Source organism: Scheffersomyces spartinae (genome assembly GCF_019049425.1).
Source record: "Scheffersomyces spartinae strain ARV_011 chromosome Unknown scaffold_8, whole genome shotgun sequence".
NCBI classification, from domain to species: Eukaryota; Fungi; Ascomycota; class Pichiomycetes; order Serinales; family Debaryomycetaceae; genus Lizanozyma; species Lizanozyma spartinae.
In genome coordinates, this window is record NW_025065055.1 from 539,704 (window position 1) to 562,124 (window position 22,421).

The following is a 22,421-nucleotide window of genomic DNA, read 5'->3' on the forward strand; positions in this document are numbered from 1 at the left end:
ACAAGGAAGGGATTGAAGTGCAATACAAAATGGGTGATGTTTAGCGGAGCAAATGAAAATGAATTACTTTGTTTCTTTAGAGGGTATAGTTTTCACCTCCTAATGCTTCGGCTAACGCTATCAGATCTAAATTAGCCATATATTCGTAACTGATGCACAGAAATAATTGGTAAATGAAAAGCCACTGTCGTGCACACAATAGTGTTACTCGGATTTATTCGGTGCAGAATATTTTCTTGACACATTTTGCTTTACGATTGAAGTTATTGATTCCGTCTAGCCCCTGATTAATTGTAGCTATTCCGCAATTCTAATAAATTAACTCTATTTACACAGTTCGCTCCTAAATACAAGCTACTACAGGAGATCTATAAACCTGGAGAAGCCTTAGGAATCGAGAATATTTGAAGCTTGGCTTGCATTTAAAACATTTCTCCTTTTGGACACACTGTGATCGACTTACTAAAACATCTAAAACTGAAATATTCCCTTAAGCTTCAATTAAGGCATTTCTAATCATTCCAAAATATCTCCCTCATCATCCAAATAGGAGTCTAACCTCTTTAATGCAACTTGATACAATAGAAGCATAATAGAGCTCTGTACACCTGTCCAAATGAACCGAGGTCCAACTCCACTGAACATTCCCACAATACCTTCATTCCGATAAATAGAACCTAAGGCTCTTAGGGTTGATGAACGTTGGAAAATCAGAGTAATTGATCCCTTCTTATGCGTTGTGGTACCTTTGAAAGCGCTTGCTTCGTCTCCCTCTAAGGTAGCAGTTTGTATTCTTGTCTTAATAACATCTAATGGAGTTGTTAATGTTCCAGCAAGTCCACCAGCCGCAGCACCTGTTAGTAACTCTATACTGACAGGTAAATCCGAGTCTCCACTGTTTGAATATATGGCAAATTGCCTAAATCTTTCGTAAAAGGCAAACTGTAAGGCACTAAAGGGTAAATCCCTGAATAATGTTTCCTTATAACCAAATAAAAGGGTCTTGAGACCTTCTGTTTTTCCAATGGTTACTACAGCATTACCAAGACCACTATAATTATACCCACAACCTTTAGTGAAGGGATTATTGAATTTCCCTTGAAGTTGCAATCTAGTTTTCAACACTTCTGATGGTACGTAAAATACACTGCTAGCCAAATCACCCAAAACACCTGCTGCAAAATACGATATTGTATCATTGAAACCGAAATTATTGATTAGTGTACGTTTGGTATATTCATAGGTCCCAAAGAATGCAGCAGTGGAAGGAAATGACCCCAAAATAGCTGGTAAATACCCACCATAAAGACCTCGGAAAAAACCTTCTTGTTTGATAATAGTAATATAAGCAGGAATCATATTTCTGTACTTCAAATTATTGGGGAAACCTTGTTGTCTTGTTTTGACTGTATCGAGAGAATGCATTACTGTATCACCAACCATACCTCCAAACCCCCCCGCAATCATGCAATGGACAATGGGAGACTTCAGATCATGGTTCGAATCTTTCGGTGGCGGTTTCTGAGGTTGAGATGTAATTCCATGGTCCGTTCGACGGTCATCGGTGTGTGTGTGGAAATTAACTGGAATAGTTGATGTAGTCAATAGTATGCTCATTAAATATGGATGTATTTGCAGTGGGACTTAAAGCAAAAGGATAAGATTAACCCTGGCTCGGAATAATTTAATTAACAGAACGCAACTTAATTGGACTCGGAAACGTAATAAAATAAAATTTTAACGAAAGGTGACGCGTCAATGTTAGTCAAATGTGTTTGTTATCAAAACTTATTATATCCACCAACTGATCTTCTTCCTTATAGTTGTATCTTTGACACGTTAACTCTGAAAACTATCACCTCTGAAGGAACATAAAAAAGGTTCGATACAAAGACACTTAGCTAAAAGTAAATGGGTAATGGGCGCAGGCCAAAATTCTATTGCCAGCTTTCACTTTGTTAGTGCAAGGTGAATGCTTTTGCCTCCTCCGGGTCTTGAATCTAAATCGTTAAGATGGAACTGTCAACACACACCCGTTTTGGTATGTGCGACTTTCAACTGAAAATTTTCGTTGGCTGTGATTTGACCGCCGAGCATATAGACGGCTTATTACGTCAGCACAAAATAATGGTAGCGCCAGGTAATCATTCGGAATCATACAACTGTAGTCCAAGATGATTCAATGTTAGTCAACTTCAGGAAACGGAGATAACAATGCTATCAAGATGGGGATGGAAGAAACTCCGAATACCGCATAAGTCTCCTTTGTCACGACAAGGAGGGTACCGTTTCTACAGAGCCTTAGCTATTGAATCATCTTGCGATGACTCATGCGTTGCGCTTTTGGAAAGTGATACTGACTCCAAAATCACTATCGTAGACCATTCCAAAAGTACACTTAGTTCTTCCGCCGTGGGTGGAATAATCCCAACAGAGGCTCATGCCTTCCACCAATATAAGCTCGCAAATTTAGTAAGTGAGTTTCTCACCAAGAATGCCATAGATAGCAAAAATCCTCCAGATATAATCATGTGTACTCGAGGTCCTGGGTTGGTGGGTTCCTTAGCAGCAGGACTTCAATTAGCAAAAGGACTAAGTATTGCATGGGGAAAACCATTACTTGGAGTACATCATATGCTTGGACACATAATGATGGCCGTACATGATAGCAAATCATTACAGTTCCCATTCCTTTCCCTTTTGGCAAGTGGAGGACATACGATGCTAGTGCTACTGCGCTCAGCCGTCGATCATGAAATCATTATAGATACAATGGATGTTGCAGTAGGTGTCAGTTTGGATAAATGTGGCAGGGAGTTGGGAATAAGAGGCAATATGATCGGCAAGGAACTTGATCGTTATGTTCAAATGATTTCTCCTCAAGAGAAGATTGAATTTGATAAATGGGATATCTCAAAGAGAAAGAACAACCCATTTGATTTCCAACTACAATTACCTTTGAAACGCCCAGACCTTCCTCTGGTCCCCGATACCATTCAATTTGCATTTGCAGGTTTTCAAAGCTCTCTTCAACATGTAAGAAAAGGTAAAGGTCCTTCCTTAGAAAACGATAATAACACCGATAAGAAGTTCATTGCCTATAGGCTTCAAGAACTTGTATTTGATCATATTATAGACCGTTTAAATGTTGCGCTTAAGAAGCATGGCACGAACTCCAAGGAATATGCGTTATGTGATTCCAAATTCTCCGGAATCAATGATTTAGTAGTATCAGGGGGAGTAGCAGCCAATTCTCGACTTCGAGAGAAATTGAATACTCAATTAAAGTCGGAAAGATATCTTGGTAACAATTTCAACATCCATATACCTGACGTAGCATTGTGTACCGACAATGCAGTGATGATTGGCATAGCAGGGATTGAATTCTTAAAGGCTTCAAACTTAGTTAATGATTTAAGCATTCTTCCAATACCAAAATGGCCACTCAATGATATAATAAATGTGGATGGATATATCTCGAGGTGAAAGTATAATGAGGTTCTTGTAAATAGTTACATTATGTTTAACCTCTCTCTTCAATGAAAGACTCAGTGATGTTAAACTTTTCAATCAACTTTCTCCAAGTGTCGTAGTCCATTGAAGCAATGTGATGAACATAATCTCCCGCAGTAGTATTATCATCTTCAACAGTACGAAGTCTTTCTTCCTCAGAAACAAGTCGAACCACAGGCACTCCCTTGTCGTCCTTCAATAGGTTCAATCTACCCTCTTTAATCAAAAAACTAACATAAAATAAGTTTTCTATCGACTGCAGAAATGAGTTAGGATTGATGAAGAACTTGAAGAAGTTCATTGTCTTCCCTTCTTCATTGTCAGCATCACTAGTGAAGTCTGAATACACGCTCTTCACAATATCATACGTTGTTTGGTCATCCTTAATTATCTCTTGAGGGTCAATAGTTAGTGCTGTCGTCAGGGTGCCTCTATTAATATCATTCGCGTGTCTTGTTCTTGTTATTGGGGCTTTCTTTTCTGTCTCCAACGGTCCGTTAAGACTATCGCATAAGATTGATTTGTCACTAACTGATAGATAGAGTGCGCCTAATTTCAACCAGTTGTATTCATAGAACGTGTTGCTTGAAGTGATACGAGACGAGTGGTCTTCATTATAATCTGCATCATCATTGCTAACCCCTGCATTCCCATTGTCAATATCTTCTTCATCATCTATATCAAGATCACCTTCATCAATAACAAGGTATTTCTTCAATTGCTTTAGAAACTCATTCCTGGTCAATGTTAGGCCAACATCACCATGCTTGACATTCTTGAAGTTGATGGCAGCAAAGTTGGACGCGTCTCTGAATGCCTCGGCATCTTTCAAGAGCACTTCATTATGTTTCCTCTGTTTCTTGTCTGCTTGTACCTTCTCATAAACCTGATCGATTTCTAATAGAGATTCTCGAATCAATTGTCCTCCTACACCTCTATACGCGTCTGAAAGATTAGACGATAACTTGTCCTGGATTTGTTCATAGCTCGTAAGAGCCTCTCTGCCATCAGACATTTGACTACCTGGACCAGAAAGTTATTGGGGTTCCGTCGTGGCGGTGATAATTGATGATAACGATAATGATGCTCATCATCGGTATACCCCAATTCGCATAAGCGCTACCATTAACACAAGTCAATATCAACTTATACAGACGTACAAGCACAGGTTTAACTCTTTAGTATGACTGAAACCCATAGCCATTTATTCCAATTAGCACACAAATGACTGAACAGAGTCCTAGACCAATCAAACGACTAGAAACGTCTGTCGTCAACCGCATTGCAGCCGGAGAAATCATCGTGCAACCAGCGAACGCGTTAAAGGAAATGCTAGAGAATAGTATAGATGCTGGTTCATCACATATAGACGTTTTAATTAAAGAAGGAGGGTTTAAGTTGCTTCAAATATCAGACAATGGTTGTGGTATTGACAAGGAAGATCTTCCATTACTATGCGAGAGGTTTGCCACATCTAAGATCACTTCCTTTGAAGACCTCAATCGGATCTCAACTTACGGGTTTCGAGGCGAGGCTCTCGCTAGTATATCACACATTTCACGGGTTTCTGTTGTCACCAAAACGAAAAAGGCACCATTGGCATACCGTGCTTACTATACCAATGGGAACTTGACCACTTCGACGTTTCAACAAGCTGATAACGTTGACCCTAAACCAACAGCAGGGAAGAATGGGACCCAGATTCTGGTAGAAGATTTGTTCTATAATGTTCCTGCCCGACTCAAGACACTTCGTTCCAAGGGAGAAGAGTTATCGAAAATTGTGGATGTCGTGGGTCGATATGCTGTGCATGTTGGCGGTGTTGGCATAAATTGTAAACGGTTCGGAGAGCCATTTAATTTGGTCAGTACTCGAATAGGAATGTCTCTTGAGGATAGGATAAGAGCAGTATTTGGCAACGATATTGCTAATGAGTTGATAAAGCTTGAATTGACTAATAATGATAATAGAAATGAATTGAAATCAAAGTATGGCCTTTTTGGAGTTACTGGTGTGATTACAAACTCCAATTTCAATAATAAGAAACGGATTCAACCAGTTTTTTTTATAAACAATCGTTTGGTATCTTGTGAGCCTTTGAAAAGGGCAATCCAATCGGTAGTCAACATCTTCTTACCGAAACACGCTATGCCTTTTACTTATTTGAGCATTGAACTCGATCCTCAGAACTTGGACGTAAATATCCACCCAACCAAGAGAGAAGTGCGCTTTCTACATGAAGAAGAGATCATCGATGCTATAAGTGAACTAATACACACAGCGATGTCTAGCGTGGACAAATCTAGGAAATTCAAGACTCAAAGAATTATAAGTGGTCGTGAACCCGCATATACACTGGACTCTACAACAACTAGCACGAAAAAACCAAGACAGGAAAATAAGCTTGTTAGGGTTGATTCCCAACAATCCCGTTTGAGGTCTTTTCTTCATAAGGTCGATGGCGAGTCGTTCAAGAGACTGATTGTCAGCGAGTTCTCACTTGCGAAGGAAGAATTATCAAATACCACCCAAGATTCCCTATTTGTACAGGAAGCGAATGTGAGCGAAGAGATCAATAAAGATCAGAAGTCGGCACCCTGTCAAGCGGTTGAGCCTAATAATGGCATACAGGATCATATTCCCGAGGAGGACGACGATATACATAGCCGTGATACCGAGGGTCCTGCTGAAGAAATCACTGGCTTCTCTAAGCAAATCAACGAGATTGAGTTAAATAAGAAACCTTCGACTCACGATAACGAACTTGACAACGAAAATATAAGTCCTGAATTTGAACAGGATATTCCTACAACGGTGAAAAGACGTAAGATCATCAATGGTGATTCAAATCTCATAATCACCGATAGAAAACGATTTAATGTGAACTTAGACAGTATTAAAAGTCTTCGAACCGAAGTTAACGAATACTGCAATCGACCGTTAACAGAGATATTCACGTCGTTATCATTTGTGGGGATAGTAGATGAAGAAAAACGGTTATGTTGTTTCCAACATGACGTGAAACTCTTTCTATGTGACTATGGAGTAGTGCTCCGGGAATTCTATTATCAGGTTGCACTCACTGAGTTTTATAACTATGGAGAGTATACGCTTTCTCAGCCAATCGTTTTGGAACAGTTGCTAGATGTCTTAAAGTTGTCCCGCCACGAAGGTGAGTTACAAGCGAATGATGAAGTAATAAAGACAATTATGAATATGAAGCAAATGTTTTATGAGTATTTCCGGTTAACATTTACAGAAGATGACGATGGTCAACTGGTGATAACTACCATTCCAATGCTTTTGAAAGAGATTAAGCCCAATTTAAACAAGCTTCCTTACTTTATTTACAGATTGGGAACCAAAATCAACTACAACGAAGAACGCGAATGTTTGAAAGGAATATTAAAGCAATTGGCGTTGTTTTATGTACCTGAACCAGTATTGCTTACAGGCAGCTGTACTGAAGAAGACCAAGCATACAGTAAATTGGAACGAGATAAAACAGAGAATACCCTTGAACATATCTTGTTCCCCAAAGTCAAGCAAAGGTTTGTGGCGACTAATGATATTAAGGATTCGGTGATACAAATAGCCGATTTACCAGGTTTATACCGAGTGTTTGAAAGATGTTAGTTACAGTTATGTTTATAGGAACATGTGATATTTATAGATTAATGACATTTAAATCGTCACGTGACTCGTGTCTTCTAGGCGAAAGATATTGTGATAGTATGTTGGTCCCCAATAGCTAATTACAACATACTATCATATACTCTGTTAGCTAAGTTATTCTACAATGTTATTGAATTTTGCAGCTGCTTCTACCTCTTGCTCTTTAGAATAAACAAATCTCAACACCTTAAGGGCCCTTGTCTCTTATCACCATTGCCATGAGAACCCCATCTCCACCTTAGGTTAACCCAATGTGACAGGTTAACCCAATGTGAGAGGTCAACCCAATGTGACAGGTAAACCCAATGTGACATGTCAACCCTAGGGCCAACCCCGGGTACACCCAGATGCACCCACTGACCACCCTCGGATCAAAATTATTGCTGGGTCGTTTATGGTAGCTCCATCTGATTATAATTGCCTATAAAAGTAAGTATTTGTACTTGTCTTTGTACACACCGTACCAAATTGATCCACAAACTAGTTTAAATACACGAGAAGCGTACGTAGGAACGTTTCAGCCAGTTGCCTTTCTATCATCATCAACGAGCATAAATTATCGAGGATGTTGATCGAGAACTCCGTCAATGTGGCGCACATGAGGACATTGAACCTCGGGTGCTTCCCCAAGAAGGTCCTCGAGTTCGAAGACTCGCAAGAGTTCTTGGAGCAGATTATCTTTTTAGACTATCAACTCCAGTTATTCATTCATAACAAATTGAATGGTGAAGGATTGGTGCCACCTGAGAGAGCGGACAATATCGGATACCAAACCGAATTGCTTCAGATGATTACGTTTTTGTCGTCTGTAGGAGCCAATTATCATGACTCTTCAAAGACTTACGAGGAAAAGTTGTATTTTAATGTTGTGCTCTCCCAACTCCATTTCCTTAACTTGGATTTTGATAGTGTGAGACACCAACTTCTGCAATTGGAAGTTAAAGTCAATCCTAATTGGGATTATACGCCTAACACAGTGATCAATGAGTTTCTTGCTTCGTTGACTTGTCGGTATTACACTTTGTTGGGATTAACAAAGGACTCCTACAAGACATGGGTGGAGTATTTAAAGCAAGTGAAAAGACCTTTTAGTAAATCTCAAGCAAGTGCTCAATATTGGACAGATTGCCTATATGATAAGCTTGCAGTGGTTCTTTCTAGTGGGAAGACGGTTCAACTTTCTTTCAAGAAAGATGTAGTTATTATAAGCAATGACATTTCCATTATGGGATTCAGCAATTACCTTTTATCATCAGATTATGCTTCTCTTGTTGACTCAAAATTCCACGATGAATACAATACGTACTTGGAATCGGAATTGAGCGACTTTAGACACTCCCACATTGGGTTCCCCAGTGCTAAAGAGAATTCCAATGAATTGGAGTATATGGTTGGAGGGATGTTTCTGTCATTTTTTAATGTGAGTTCTAGAAACAGATTGCTTAAAGCCCAAAATGCAAAGAACTTTTTAATCAGTTGTTCTGAAAAGACTTATCAAAGTCAAGTTGTTCTTTCAGCAATGATTCGGGTGCTAATTGAGTTGAAAGAATACGATGAAGCGTTTGCTGCTTTTAAAACCTGGGTAGCATACGAAGAAACTATTGAAGAACAACATGATGGTAATATTCATGACATTTTGCAGGTTATTGATCTTTATGGTCTTTGCATTGAGAAGTTTAACCCATACAAATCCCGTAATAGAAGCAAACTTTTTAAGTATACAAGCTTAGAAACTTTAATTACTGCATTGGATAAGTACTCCGCTCAGTTACTTTCCTACTTGAATAAACTCGAAGTTATCTGTGGATTGACTTATGACTCTTCAGACTCTGAGTTGGCAAAAGATCCATTGTCGTTCTTGACAACGAAATACAATTTGAATATATTGTTACCTGATAACTCTGAGTATGTGAAGATTGTTTCTCGAGCATGGTATGCCATGGGGAGTTACAATTACTTTTTGGTGTCATATAAGTGTCCCTCGTTTGAGAAACTAAAGAATTACACTGAAATTGTGGCTACATACTTGAAGAATGCATTGATTGTCAATTCTACAGGCAGATGCACTTATTTATTCCAATATGCATTGATATTAGCCTATAAAAATGAGTTGAAACCAGCGATGAAACTTTGTAAATTCATTTTGAAGCAATACCCCGAGTCTTTCAAAACATGGAATTTATTTGTCTTGATTTTATCAGCACTTGATGTCAACGACAAGTCTGGTACAATCCCTTCACTGGGAAATCAAAAGCCTACTACTAATGGTAATGGTAATGGGCAGATATCCACAGAAACGCTAAGAGATCTGGAAACTTTTATTAAGAGTGCTTTGAATATAGCAGCAATATATTTGTCGAAAAATAATGAAGTCCCTGTTGAAGTTCGTTATGATATCTTACAGTTGAAATTGACACAAATGGCACTTTGGGAATCAATTTATGGTGTGCAATATGTTTTGGATAATCTTCCTGATGTTTTCCAGTTATACTATGAGTTGTTTAATGTCCCTCAAGAAATTGTCAGAGACTCTAACTTAAAGATGGACTCTACCATAAATTCTACATGGTCTCATAGGCCAAGTTTCATTGGACCTATGGAAAAGAAATCCCTTAAACAGGACAATAATAAAGAAAAGCAATCAATAAAAAGACTTTCCAGAATGGGGACCATGAAATCTACAAGATCTGAAGGTAATTCTGAATTAAGATCAAGAAGTTCTGTCTCCATTATTGAGAGAAAGATCCTCCAGGAACTTTGGTTGTGGACCATGAAAATATATGCTAAAATAGGACTTACAGAAGAAGCAGAACAATGTATCGTGGAAGCAGAAACTGTATGGGAACCAAATGTTAAGACCTTTTCATCAGTGGCCATGCTCACATCCAAAACAAGAAAGTTTCTTTCATTACAAGAATGTGAACGATGCCTTGAGTTTCTTGATCGTGAAGATATCAATTTCCATATTAGAGAATACGGGAACTCCATATTGTGTTTGGCGAAGCTTTTTGTGGTTGATGATAATTTGGAGAACCTGATTTTCATCTCCACCAAGGATTTGAATGCTGGTGTTATCAGAATAAAGAACTATTTAGAACGGTTTCTGTTGAGCTGGCCATTTGGGTTTAATAACTCTGAGATCTGGTACTATTTGTCAAAGATTTACGAGATGCTTGATGATCGTACTCTTCTCTCGTATAGTTTGTGGAGAGCTATTGATCTTGAAGATTCACGTCCTGTTAGATCGTTTGAAGTTGTTGATGAGCTTCCTTTCTGATGGAGAGACTTATATGGTAGTGTATATAATAAATACTAATGTGCCATATTATATTATATGCAGTATGGCAAAACCTTGAAAAGTAGAAATGAGTAACAAGCAACACACATTATAGAGTTTAATAGACTATTACATTAAGATGACTGAAGTAGTTGCTAAGACAATTACATACTGTAATGTGTGTTCCTTTCCTCCGGAGTATTGCGAATTCGGAGCATCTTTCAAGAGATGTAAAGAATGGTTGGAAGGAGCCAACACCGAGTTATATAATCTTTTATATGGTGAAGATGGGAAAGTGAACACCACATCCACATTACTGTCAGAAAAGGAAGAGAAGATAAGTAAGGATTTGGCTAAGATGCAGTTGAAGGAGGAAGCCAAACAAGAACGGGAGTTGCAGAAGAAGTTGAGTTCTAAAGTGACCATTAAAAGAATAGAAAGAAATAAAAGAAAACACATAATTTCTATTGTGGGATTAGAAGTGTTTGAAATTGACATGAAGAAGTTGGCAAAGACTTTTGCTTCCAAGTTTGCTACTGGAGCATCTGTTGGAAAAACCGCAGACAAGAAGGAGGAGATTTTGGTTCAAGGTGACGTTAGTGATGAGGCCAAGGTATACATTGAGAAGCTTCTTGAAGAGAAGGGGTTACACGACATTACAGTTGAACAGATTGATGAGAAGAAGAAGAAACCCAAGCCAACAGTCCCAGGAGCTAAATAAATGTATATGAACTATATACGAATTATATACGAATTATATACGGAATAATTACGGAAAGAAGTACATACACCTCATTTTTTTATACGAATAAATTAATTTTACACTAAACGGTTTTTCCGCTAATCATACTTATCTTTCCAGACCCAGGAAACTCCTATATCCTTTTTGTTCTTTTCATTAGCTATTCGATACAATTGGGCTATTCTTCTCTTAGTATTATATTTATTAGTTTTTGTCTTCTTTCCTAATTTGTTCAACAGCTTATACTTGTTCCCTGACCCATAACCGTCACTTAAGCCCCATACAGCCATCTGGCAACACTCTGGGTCCCTTGTTAGATGGGCTGAAATCTCCCAGATATTAGTAGCACTATTGATATCACCTTTTACCTGAAAGAATTCCCCTAGATGCAATAAAGAGAGTCCTAATGAAGTGTTGTTGTCTTTACTCAAGAACTTGTTTAACGTGATCTGTTTCATCGTGTCCATCTGCTCAATGTGTGGTTCCAAAACTTTTCTTTGATGAAGAAGATAAATGTACCACAGTAGTCTGATCAGCTTGAACAAATGATTCATGTAGAACTCACTATTGGCATGCTTAATTGATACCATATAGTCTGCAAATAACGTTATGGACATGGGAATGGGTACCACCATGTTCTCATTGAAGTTGTAGAAGGCTTCAAAGAGTTTATCCGACATCCAATTATCCGGTTTCGAATATAAATCAAGAATCTCATCCAACTTGCTTAAATCCGTCACCAATTGGTTCAAATACTCGATAGCATTTGATATTGATGATGATGGAGATGTGCTTGCGGTTGTCCGGAACTGAAATTGCCCACTTTCTTGGTGATGATTAAGAAGCGAGTTCCATAATTGTTCATTGGAATTATTCCGAAGTTCATCTCCAAAAATATACACCTCTAATAATTTGTCCCATGGCAATATCAATTTCTCGGCTTTAGCATATGAATAGTACTTGGTGATTAGATAATCATCTATTTGCTGTCTGTGTCTTTCTTCATGTTCATTGGGAAACACACCACTTTTTATATCCTTCCTTTTCAGAAGGAGATATCGCACCAGTGAACTAGAAGAAGGATGTTCACTTGCCCACGTTTGACTCGTAGAAGGTGTAATGGAAGATACTTCGGAGAAACCAGAGAACTGGGAAGAAGCAAACGAATCTCTCGAACCACTTCTAGGCCGGTCATTATACCCCGGAACACTAAGCGAATCCATGCTCTTATTCTTTCTCGTATATTATACTATTATTATTAATACTATTAGTATTTTTGTCTGCCAAATCCGTTTGTGGGCACTATTATTTCGACAGACAATAATATAAGACTCACTTATATCGTGTGAAACAAGCCAAGGAAATCAGATATCTTTCTATTGAGTATATGGTCTTAGTAAGAATTGAATAATATAATTCCAATACGCTATGGCTATGTCTGATTGCCGTAAATACTTTTAATGGGTGCATAGCCTTACAATTTCATCTTACAGGGTATTTATTTGGTAGCGCCGAGACGAGATGAATCCGATGCCAAATATAACTGATATTATGCGTTTGTGAAGTGTAGTTACCATACTGCAAAAAATGTCTGCTTTATCTATGGTGTTTATAATTAAATCAGACGACGACAGTTACATTCGCGAAGGTCATGGCCCCTGTTACATGCATGTTTTAAAAGAGGATCCCCATATTAAAACAAGGAGGATAGGAAGGATTACATAGGGCAAAAAAGGGATATTTAGGGATTACAATCCCCCAATTTGTATGCGTAAATTGTAGTAATCATAATCTTCTTTGTATATGAGCTTTGCTTCTTCAAAGATTGTTCTACTATGAAATTATAAGAGTATCTAAAATTAATCCATGCCATGCCCAAGATGAGTCGTTTAGTTTAAAGTAGCAAAATGTATATTTTACGAGGTACCAAGTTGGGATTTTCTTCCCGAATTATCAAGAACTTAGTATCTGCATGTAATACCCTGCGCCAACACTTAGAGAGCGATCATCGATCTTCCATCGGAAGCTCAAAATCATTCTTTACAGAGTAATGGTAGCGCACTAAGTTATTTTACTTGTTTACTTCATTGCACATGTGACATCACTTAGCATAGCCTAAAGAGCAAGCACAATCAGTGGGAAGAACCATAAAGGGATAACGCTCCTGATTATGCCAAGGTGCTTGTATCAAAGTTATGAGTATTCAATGATATCCATCCACCTATTTTTGTTAGTCTGTAACAACGATACTCGTTTTGGTTTGTCTTGGCTCCGGACGAGACACCCCGATGGAGGCTTAGAATACTTGACTTCTAAACCGGAAAAGTTCGTAAAAGGAAATTTGTTCGTATAAAAAAAAAGTCCTACAAGAAGGTCCAAATCAGATGCTAAGTCACACACTTTATCGTAAATCAGAATGTGGTAACGCCTGAGCTGTGCTTGTTCCTTGTTCTACAATAATAATGCGCTTTTACTAAGGAAAGAACAATAAGGTAACACTTACTCTTCGCTACAAACCTGGTTGAATAATACGGGGCAATATACGATGATTGTATATGGCTTATACCGGTTTACTTACCAGTAAAGCTAGCATAACCTTTTCTCTCAAGTTATCTAAAACTTCTCCTAATCTACAAGAAATCAAATAGAATTACCCCCAATTATTAATTATACACCTAAACAAGGTACACTAAAGCACCAATCCATAAACCCAAGATATTAGAAATTAACAAGAAAAAAAAGAAAATGAAGAGAAAAATAAAGCCACCATATCATCCCAAATACCAAGTAAAACCAAACACCCATGTATTGATAACCCTCAGCGCTCTGTTCTGCCCGAAATTGCTCTGCATCATAATTTCACTTTGAAGTTTGAATAACCAGAGCCACTTCATCTTTTGACCTTACAGGAGGCAATTGATACGATGGATACGAAGCATGCTCGTACTTTTTCTGTAAAGGAGGCAACACCGTATTCTCAAATGGATCTTCCGATACAAAGGGAGATGTGTAAGTCATGGGAGGTCTAGGAGTACCGGAAGTTGAACCTGTAGGTATTGACCGTGGCTGAGGAAAGTAAATGGGTGTTGGAGCATAAGCTACAATCATTGAAGGCTGAGCAAGAGAAAATGGTGAAGGGGCTGACTTTGGATCCTTTGAAGTAATCAACCGTGGAAGAAGACTTTGGTTAACTGGAGTACCTGATGGTATTCCAAAATTATCTGGAACCCCGTAGATCCCTGACCCTAATTGTTGGGTCATAGATGGAAGACTTGCAGGACCACATGCTGTGTGACCAGTAGTAGGAGTACTAGGGTAACCATTCGTGTATCTAGGCAATGCCAAATTTGGTAACAGCAGATACTGTGTTGAAGGAATTTGTTGTCTAGGACTATTAATAACAGAGGATGGAACTGTAGGAGTAGCTGTACTTGTATTTGTAGAGGAAACACTTGGAATTTCAACCTGGCCGGTATTAGTAGTAGTAGCAGCAGCAGTAGTAGCAGTAGTAGCAGTAGTAGCAGCAGTAGTAGCAGTAGTAGCAGCAGTAGTAGCAGCAGCAGTAGCAGTAGTAGCACTAGTATCAGTAGTAGTAGCAGCACTAGAGCTAGATCCACTTGGTAATAACGGAATATGATGTTGGGGAGACAACTGTACTGATTGAGGAAGAGACACCCTGGTTTCACCATTCTGTTGATAAATCCCGATAGGAATATAACCGTAAAATTTCGGCTCATAAGGATATAATTGTGGAATACTTGTTGGACTACTGGAGTTATCTTTACCTTCAGAGAAAACTAACGGAACGTTAGGAGGGTGGGATGAACGCATTAACGTAGAAACTGAAGTGGACAGAGTTCCGATTGCAGGGTTGAATAATGCTTGTTTTGAAGGTAATATACTAACACTTCCATTACCGGGTTCCTTTTTTATAAATGAAGAAGGTGATTGGAACGAGGGTCTTCGGGAATTATCGCTTGAAGGGACCGAGACCTGTAACGGCATTGGCACAACTGGTAAAAGGGAAGGCGGTGGTGGACCACCAACTGCACTAGAGGTTCCAAATTGTGAAGGAATCACTGAAGGAGGAGGTTTAGGGACGACATGTGATGATGCAGAATGCTTGGGGAATGGAGGGAAGCGATTACCTAAAGCAGTACCTCCATCTTCGAGTTTGAACTTCGGTTGTGGTAACGATGAAGAAGATGCAGATGAAGTTTCAACTGGAGGAGAACTTGTATCTGATAATTCCTTTGTTGATGAAGAAGACTCTAATTCCATTTGTTTTTGTTTCTCCAATTGTTCTGAATGATTTCTTTGAGCTATTAGAAGAGCACTTCTTTGAGACTCATCTAATTTCAAATAAGCACATTGAAGCTTACCTCTTTTACAGTTGGAACACAGTGGGAGTCCTTCGTCACATTTTATTCTTCTCTTTTTGCAAGTGCCACAACCCAAATGGGAATTGCGATGCTTTCTTCTTGAGTTCTTCTTCTTCTTAATTGATGCCAGGTACATGCTTCCAATTAAATGTATCCAACTTATTATTATTGGTACGAACAAAATCTTATAGGGTTCTTTTTTATGTGATCACTTATATGTAGACTTTTTTGAATACGAGTATGAAATTGATTGATGCCAAACTTTCTCGTAAAGAGGCAGTGTTTAGGAGCAGTTAAATATTTTGATATATCAAGCCCACAACGAAACTCGTATTGGGATGAAGAAGGTGTGAAACGTTCGCAGCAAAATGCGGTTCCAGAAATAATTAACAGAGGACATCGATCAATTTTATAATAATGTCTGAAGGAGTCTCGACAAAAAATCAGAATTGAGGAATTATGCATTGGTAAATGTTTATCAATATGCCTGACTTGCATAAGGCAAGATATTTATTCAACGCCTTACTACAAAAAAAAAAGCAAATTCTCAGCTCCAGTATTGTTCCTACATACAAGAATTATTATGTTTATTGTTGCTCGTATATTTAAATTTTTAGTAGTGCACGCTCTCAGTTGATTTTTGCATATAATGGTCTGCAGATTTTATCGTAAATATTTTGACACATAAACATTACAGTCCGTTCTTCTTAAAGTGAGGCTCAAGTTGTTACATTACTGTACTTAGGGTCTCTTACAAAACATTACATCAATGAGAGTTCCATAGGAATCATGTTTCATAGCTGCCAAAAACATAACCGGTGGTGACGTCAAACGAAAAAAATGGCTATGCAATGTTGCCACCGTTCAAGTGCTTTTGTCTTGCCACAATAAACATGGAAATCCGTGATGGCTATGATGGGATTGCAGTGATGCTAATAATGTCTGTTTGTTAACCAGAAAAAGTCAAAGTGTTACAAATATACCATCTATTATTTAACCTAGAAATTTCCATGACAGATTCCACTTAGTAATGTCATCAAAAGATGCTTGTTTATACGATAGAGTTTCTTCAATAGTTTTGACTCTCTTTGGCGCTAGTACTACAATATGCATCCAATGTCCGAACACAATACATTACTAATAAGCGATCTCGGAGTATTCCCGCTATAGTTTTCTCTAACCCGTAGGTTTACAATAATAGACTCACAGTATTACTATTAAGCGTATACACCTTAGTCTCACAGAGTAACTACCGAGTTGAATCAGTAATCGTTGAGTCTGAAACGTGACACACTAGAATATAATTCTGACAATCCTGTAAATCACGACATTTTTTTAAGAAAATTTCACTTCGAATCTGGTGTCGCGCAAAAACAGTAAGACTGTTTTATTTTCTTAGTAAAGGGCTTTTCGGCAATTCCGGCCAAGGCTGCTGCACCCTAATTGGAGCTGTAGCTAACAACCGAGAAAAATAGCCTATTCTTATTGGGTCGTTTCCAGATAGTATCAACTTAAAGAACAAGAAAAACTTGATGGAAATATTCATAACTTATCACGAAGTTGATTGAACTTTGCTATTGCTAAGTGAGAGCAAACTACTTCATTCTCCCATAGTAGTATGGCCGTAAATTTACTGTCGTCATCTTTGAAACAGCAATCAAGTGCGAACAAGGGAATAAAGGGTTAGAAATTTACGACACTTTCATCCCGCCTTTTGTAAAAGGTTACGCAAAAGTTACCAAAAAGCCGAAGTAAGATTTTTATGGCTACTTGCCAGACAGCCCACACACTGTCGTATAAGGTTGACTGAACAAATATGCTGAAAGTGTCAATATGTATAGTAATAGGTAATCGAGTTTCTCTTTTCTTTCAAGTGGTTTTGTATTACTTTTTATATTTTTATTGACTCCATCATACCTGCATTTCCTCCGGTCGCCCTAAAGACCAGAAATGGGCGTAGCTTGACAAAATCAATTCAAGCAAAAACAAGAACCTACATTAAAAACCTCATTGTCCTACCGTTCTTATGCTACAATTAACTGCTCCCCCAAGTACCTTGGAATTTGGCCCCTTTAATAATTTGTGATTCTTAGCTTTACGGAGATTGGTTCCAACGGGATGGTGTTGTTTTGCATATAATAGCAAGTAGAATCCCGTCGTATATGAAATTGAAGGCTGTCATATTTTGTCTAGTAGGATTCATACACCGAAAGTTTTACAACCACATGTAAATAAGTGTAGGTTTTTAATAGGTTGTGTTCCGAGAAGGGTCAATAGTAATTTGAAGGTAATGCAGACACCAATATTACTTATTGGTACTCAATAGGCATTGATGCACTTTGAAGGTTTTACTCTAATCGCATGTAGTGACCTTGTTAGCTCTCGTATACACACTAAACGGGAGAGAAAAATTCGTGTCCTTTTGTCACTATTTCATGGGAATTGAAATGTCAAGGTCAAAGAATAGAATGGGGGCTTTGATATATTTATACGCATTACGGAATATTTTGCAATTACGACTTAAACGTAATATTTAGTAATATCTTAAACCCTGACTACTCTTTTTACATAGCCCTGAATTTTAACTAATACTATTCACCCGGACAGATAAGAAAGTTGATTTTTAAGCCTCGATTCCACAGAGAATGCAAGCAACCTCAGGAATAGCGAGTAGGAATTCTCAAAACTATCCCGAAGTGTCTGTTTCCTTTTATCATATGCGAATTTGGTTCACTTAAAGACCACCTTACGACAAACTGACAGTAAGGCGCAGTTTTTAATTTTAACTTTCTTTTTCCCTTTTTTATGTCAGACACTCACATCAATGAAAGCAGGGGAATATGACATAAACATTCTCCTCTTGTTTACAACGCTTTGGGGAAAGTTCTTTGGAACAATGCTCCTAAATTTTCCTCAAAGCAATTGTCTGAGGAGAGGAGAATTTTATGTCTTCAGGTTTTTGGAGGACAAGCAGATTTTGTCTGCATGAAGTCGTGCATGCTTTTGATATACTGTCAGATCGTCTTCCGTCGGAACATCTTCGATAGTGAAATTTACGGGATCAACCACCACAACTTGACGTGCCTGCATACAAGTGCCTCATTAATATATACGGAGACAAATTTCCTGTCAAGAAGGCTTTCAAATAAACACGAGCAACAAAGTCATGACTTTAGTTTATACAACCTGCCTACCCCACCCTAAATTAAGGTAAAAGGTTGCGTCCACACTTCGCAACTACAATACAATGAAGACCTTATGGAATAACATAATATATAAAAATAATGGATAATACCAAAGTGTCAAATGCCCGCAATAGAACCTTCTCTGGCGGACCCCATTCTCAATTACGAATGTCCTTTTTAAGAACCTACCAAAACCTTATCGCAAGTGCACGCCATATGACTTCATAGTTATACAACAGTGTCTGCTGTAGATGAACCTAAAACCTTTGAAATGAAACAGACAAGTAAAATGAAACTTAACGCTTTTTGGATTCCTTCTCGCTCTCCTTCTCCTTGTCTGCGATGGAAGAAGCGGCCCCCATTCTTCTCTTCCACCAGTTTCTGTATTCGTGTCTGCTTATACCCTCCAACTGCGCCAAGGTATTGTCATCAATGTCTTCTTCGTCTTCTTCCAATTGGTCTTGTTCCTTTCCAGTTCCATGGATGTCAATGTGTCTCTCGGACTTTATGACATCAATGACAGTGGTCCCGTTGGGCTTCTTGATGATCTCAAACTTGCTTCCGAGGTTCAAATCCTTGAAGAGAATCTCTCTTGTTCTGTTCAAGGCCTCAATGTCTGCCACTCTTTGAGTAGTCTCTTCTAGAAGCTCGTTGAAATATGGCTGACTGTGGATCTCGTGAAATGCACGCATCATGGGCACAGAATCAGGCTTGACTCGACTAAGACTGTCAATGGTGAAGATATTGAGGTTATCATACTCTTGAATGTAGTCGTTTCTCGTCATCACTTGCCTACTCCGCCAAAGAGGTAAATCGGGTAATTTATGGTCCTTGATAGTGTTGTTGGTGTTAATGATTGAATCTTTATTGCCCTGGTCCATTTCCACAAACTCTTTCATCAATAACATGGCGCTGGTGGAGAATTTACCACTTTCCATCACATCATCGTCCATACTACTTCCCAAAAGTCCACATTGATTGAGAAACCATGTCTTTTCTCGGTCTATAAGTTCATGGCACGCTTGAATCACATCCCGGTAACGACATACTTGGGAAACGTGTTGTGGTCTTCCTCCAATTAGATTGTAGATTTGATTGCACATAGAATCACCAAGTATATCTTCTTCAGGGTAAAACTTGTGTCTGATATACTTTAGGGCACTCACAGTTTGTTTACGATTAAAGTCTCTAACATTAATTAGCTCTAAACGAGTTCCAAGTTTCTTAAGCTTTTCATAAACCCAATAATCATCACTATTGAAGATCAAATTAACTGAACCAGAAGCACTTAAATTCTCAGCCTTTTGTTGCAAAAGTTCTATAAGTTTGATCCCATCTTCGTTGTCTTTAATCAAATGACTGTTGTTGATGATAATGACCAATGGCCTATGGAATTGAAGTCCGAATCGAGAAGTAGCCATCTCTTCAATTTGTGAGAAGGCTCTTTCAATATCAAGTAAAGCTGTGGTGTCTCTAGGACCACGAATACTGAATAATGAACCAATGTAATCTTCATTATAAGCAAACCTTATGGCTTTACCTAAACGAAGTCGAAAGATTTCAGGATCAGCATGAGCATCAAATATAACAACGTTCTTACCATCCACCTTTCTAATAGCATCAACTAACATGGATGTCTTCCCCGTGCCCTTTTCTCCAAGTAATAAAAAGTATCTTCCAGAGATCTTACCACTAACAATATCATCTATAAGCTTTTGCTGAGGTCTTTCAACCCAATATTTGCCAGCATGAGAGCTTTCAATCTTCTCCTTGGTTTTTCGGATTTGATCATACGTACCGTCTTCAAATGCTGAAGCAATCTTGTCAATCACGTGGATATTGTAGAACTTATGATATGAATAACCACATAACCCAAGAATGAATAATGAACTAAATGTGATCCCAATGGTTTCCACACATTTGAGTACAAACTTACTGAAACTTTCAAACTTGTCTCTGAATCTTTCCCAACGACTACCCAGCTCTTTCTCTTCTTCTGGTTCAGGGTTTCCATTATTTTTAGGGGGTTCAATTGGAGGCTCTCCTCCGCTTCCACTTCCCCCACCCAATTGGTAGACATTCTTCTGGTGGTAATTCAATTGGTGCAATTGGTTGGCCTTGACATTCTTGGTTACGACTTTACCCTTCTTTTTATCGCCCTTCTTCTTCTCTTTGCCGTCTTCATCTTCTTCGGAAGTAAGCTCCTCCAATAATTCTCCGAATGGTAGTATGGGATTTAAGTGTGCGACGCTGGTCGAATGAAGCAATCGACACATGCCGTAAATTCCTGTCATTCGAATCTTGACCCGATAAACCGGATGCGCTCGAATGGCTACCTGGAACAACATATTTCCGTACAAGCAAAGAGCAAAATACGAGACTCTTTTTTCTGCTTTGATGCCCACAATTGAATGTGAATAGTCGAACTGAAAGTTTCGAAACGTCCTTGACTCTCCGCTATGTTAGAATATTTTCGCACAGTACTGCAGTAGATGCAGTGAATGTATTACGATGTTTGCATCAACACGGCGTACCAAGTAACAGTAAAGTTGGTATCTATGGTAGTACCTCATTAGGAGTGTACGTTAATGATATAGACATGACACAACAACAATTAAATGCCGTTGGGTCATACTGTTTTGGAGCCGTCGGTTTCGGTATATCATTTATCACCACACGTGATGATGAAAGTGAATCTAGTAGCGAGTACAAAGGACAAATATCAGAGTTGCTTGGCGATGATTCAATGCGTTTGTTCGTTGTAGTCGCGAGACAAAGGCGCTTGGAGAGAGCTTTAATTGCTAGTGCTAGACTAGTACTCCAACCATGAATACGATGCCACCGGTAAGAGTGACAGCTAGTATGGTAGACACTTATTTAAACAGACGCAGTAAATATAATGCCTATTATATCATGAGGTTATCATTACATAGGTATGACTGTCTGAGTAATGAGGAAGTTTACTCCTCGTCTGACCAGTGTCAAGATCACGTCGCCAGCTCTTTTGCAGCGTATGAGGTGGCTAACATTAATGGAAGGCGGCTCATAGTGAATACCTGGCCAGAAAACTCTATGTCATCCAGACAGTTTACACATCTAACACATTTAGCATGAATCCTTCCAACATTAGTTTGCTTTTTAATGCGGGTAAAAATGATAATCTGATGTCATTAACATATGAACAGGTTAAGGTAATCAAAGAGATTGACATACCACCAACCCACTCTTTTGAACATCATACCGCTGATCCTACAAGCAATTCATTATGGAATACTCATTTGAACTCTTATCATATGAATATCTACAACATGAAGCGTATGATACAGACTAAGAAATTAAAAATCTACCCTGAACCATCTGAAGAAGAATTTAAGCAAGTTCGGAATTGTCGTATTTGCAAAATTGTGAATGCAGTCGCCGCTCCCCATAAGAAACCTTTACCCAAGGCAATGCGTACTTTGGAGTTAGTACACTCAGATACAATGGGGCCCATCATGATTAAAGGTATCAAGAACTACTTGACCACTGTAATTGATGATTACTCTGGATTTTTTGAAATATCTTTCAATCCAACCAAAGCTATTTCGCATCAAGTACTCAAACTTTTAGGGGAGATATCATCACCTATCACAGTGACAACGGGTTTG

At 38.5% G+C, this 22,421-nt stretch overlaps 9 protein-coding genes across 9 annotated transcripts; 4 read left to right on the forward strand and 5 right to left on the reverse strand.

Moving 5' to 3' along the window:
• Window positions 1–516: 516 nt before the first annotated feature.
• Window positions 517–1,467, reverse strand: KQ657_005024 (uncharacterized protein; the record flags this gene model as incomplete). Its single annotated transcript, XM_043195668.1, has 1 exon — window positions 517–1,467. The coding sequence occupies one exon, from the start codon at window positions 1,465–1,467 to the stop codon at window positions 517–519; it is 951 nt and encodes a 316-aa protein (XP_043049841.1).
• Window positions 1,468–2,214: 747 nt separating this feature from the next.
• KQ657_005025 (putative N(6)-L-threonylcarbamoyladenine synthase) lies at window positions 2,215–3,486 on the forward strand (the record flags this gene model as incomplete). The annotated part of the gene is made up of 1 exon (XM_043195669.1): window positions 2,215–3,486. One exon carries the CDS (start codon window positions 2,215–2,217, stop codon window positions 3,484–3,486), a length of 1,272 nt encoding a protein of 423 aa, XP_043049842.1.
• Window positions 3,487–3,523: 37 nt separating this feature from the next.
• Window positions 3,524–4,528, reverse strand: NSE4 (Smc5-Smc6 complex subunit; the record flags this gene model as incomplete). The annotated part of the gene is made up of 1 exon (XM_043195670.1): window positions 3,524–4,528. One exon carries the CDS (start codon window positions 4,526–4,528, stop codon window positions 3,524–3,526), a length of 1,005 nt encoding a protein of 334 aa, XP_043049843.1.
• Window positions 4,529–4,737: 209 nt separating this feature from the next.
• On the forward strand, window positions 4,738–7,149 carry MLH1 (mismatch repair ATPase; the record flags this gene model as incomplete). Its single annotated transcript, XM_043195671.1, has 1 exon — window positions 4,738–7,149. One exon carries the CDS (start codon window positions 4,738–4,740, stop codon window positions 7,147–7,149), a length of 2,412 nt encoding a protein of 803 aa, XP_043049844.1.
• A 604-nt stretch (window positions 7,150–7,753) lies between these two features.
• YPP1 (uncharacterized protein) lies at window positions 7,754–10,465 on the forward strand (the record flags this gene model as incomplete). Its single annotated transcript, XM_043195672.1, has 1 exon — window positions 7,754–10,465. The coding sequence occupies one exon, from the start codon at window positions 7,754–7,756 to the stop codon at window positions 10,463–10,465; it is 2,712 nt and encodes a 903-aa protein (XP_043049845.1).
• A 139-nt stretch (window positions 10,466–10,604) lies between these two features.
• On the forward strand, window positions 10,605–11,186 carry TMA22 (uncharacterized protein; the record flags this gene model as incomplete). The annotated part of the gene is made up of 1 exon (XM_043195673.1): window positions 10,605–11,186. The coding sequence occupies one exon, from the start codon at window positions 10,605–10,607 to the stop codon at window positions 11,184–11,186; it is 582 nt and encodes a 193-aa protein (XP_043049846.1).
• Window positions 11,187–11,305: 119 nt separating this feature from the next.
• KQ657_005030 (uncharacterized protein) lies at window positions 11,306–12,878 on the reverse strand (the record flags this gene model as incomplete). The annotated part of the gene is made up of 2 exons (XM_043195674.1): window positions 11,306–12,439; window positions 12,873–12,878. 2 exons carry the CDS (start codon window positions 12,876–12,878, stop codon window positions 11,306–11,308), a joined length of 1,140 nt encoding a protein of 379 aa, XP_043049847.1.
• Window positions 12,879–14,066: 1,188 nt separating this feature from the next.
• Window positions 14,067–15,725, reverse strand: ZCF21 (Zcf21p; the record flags this gene model as incomplete). The annotated part of the gene is made up of 1 exon (XM_043195675.1): window positions 14,067–15,725. One exon carries the CDS (start codon window positions 15,723–15,725, stop codon window positions 14,067–14,069), a length of 1,659 nt encoding a protein of 552 aa, XP_043049848.1.
• Window positions 15,726–19,070: 3,345 nt separating this feature from the next.
• KQ657_005032 (uncharacterized protein) lies at window positions 19,071–21,122 on the reverse strand (the record flags this gene model as incomplete). The annotated part of the gene is made up of 1 exon (XM_043195676.1): window positions 19,071–21,122. The coding sequence occupies one exon, from the start codon at window positions 21,120–21,122 to the stop codon at window positions 19,071–19,073; it is 2,052 nt and encodes a 683-aa protein (XP_043049849.1).
• Window positions 21,123–22,421: the final 1,299 nt, after the last annotated feature.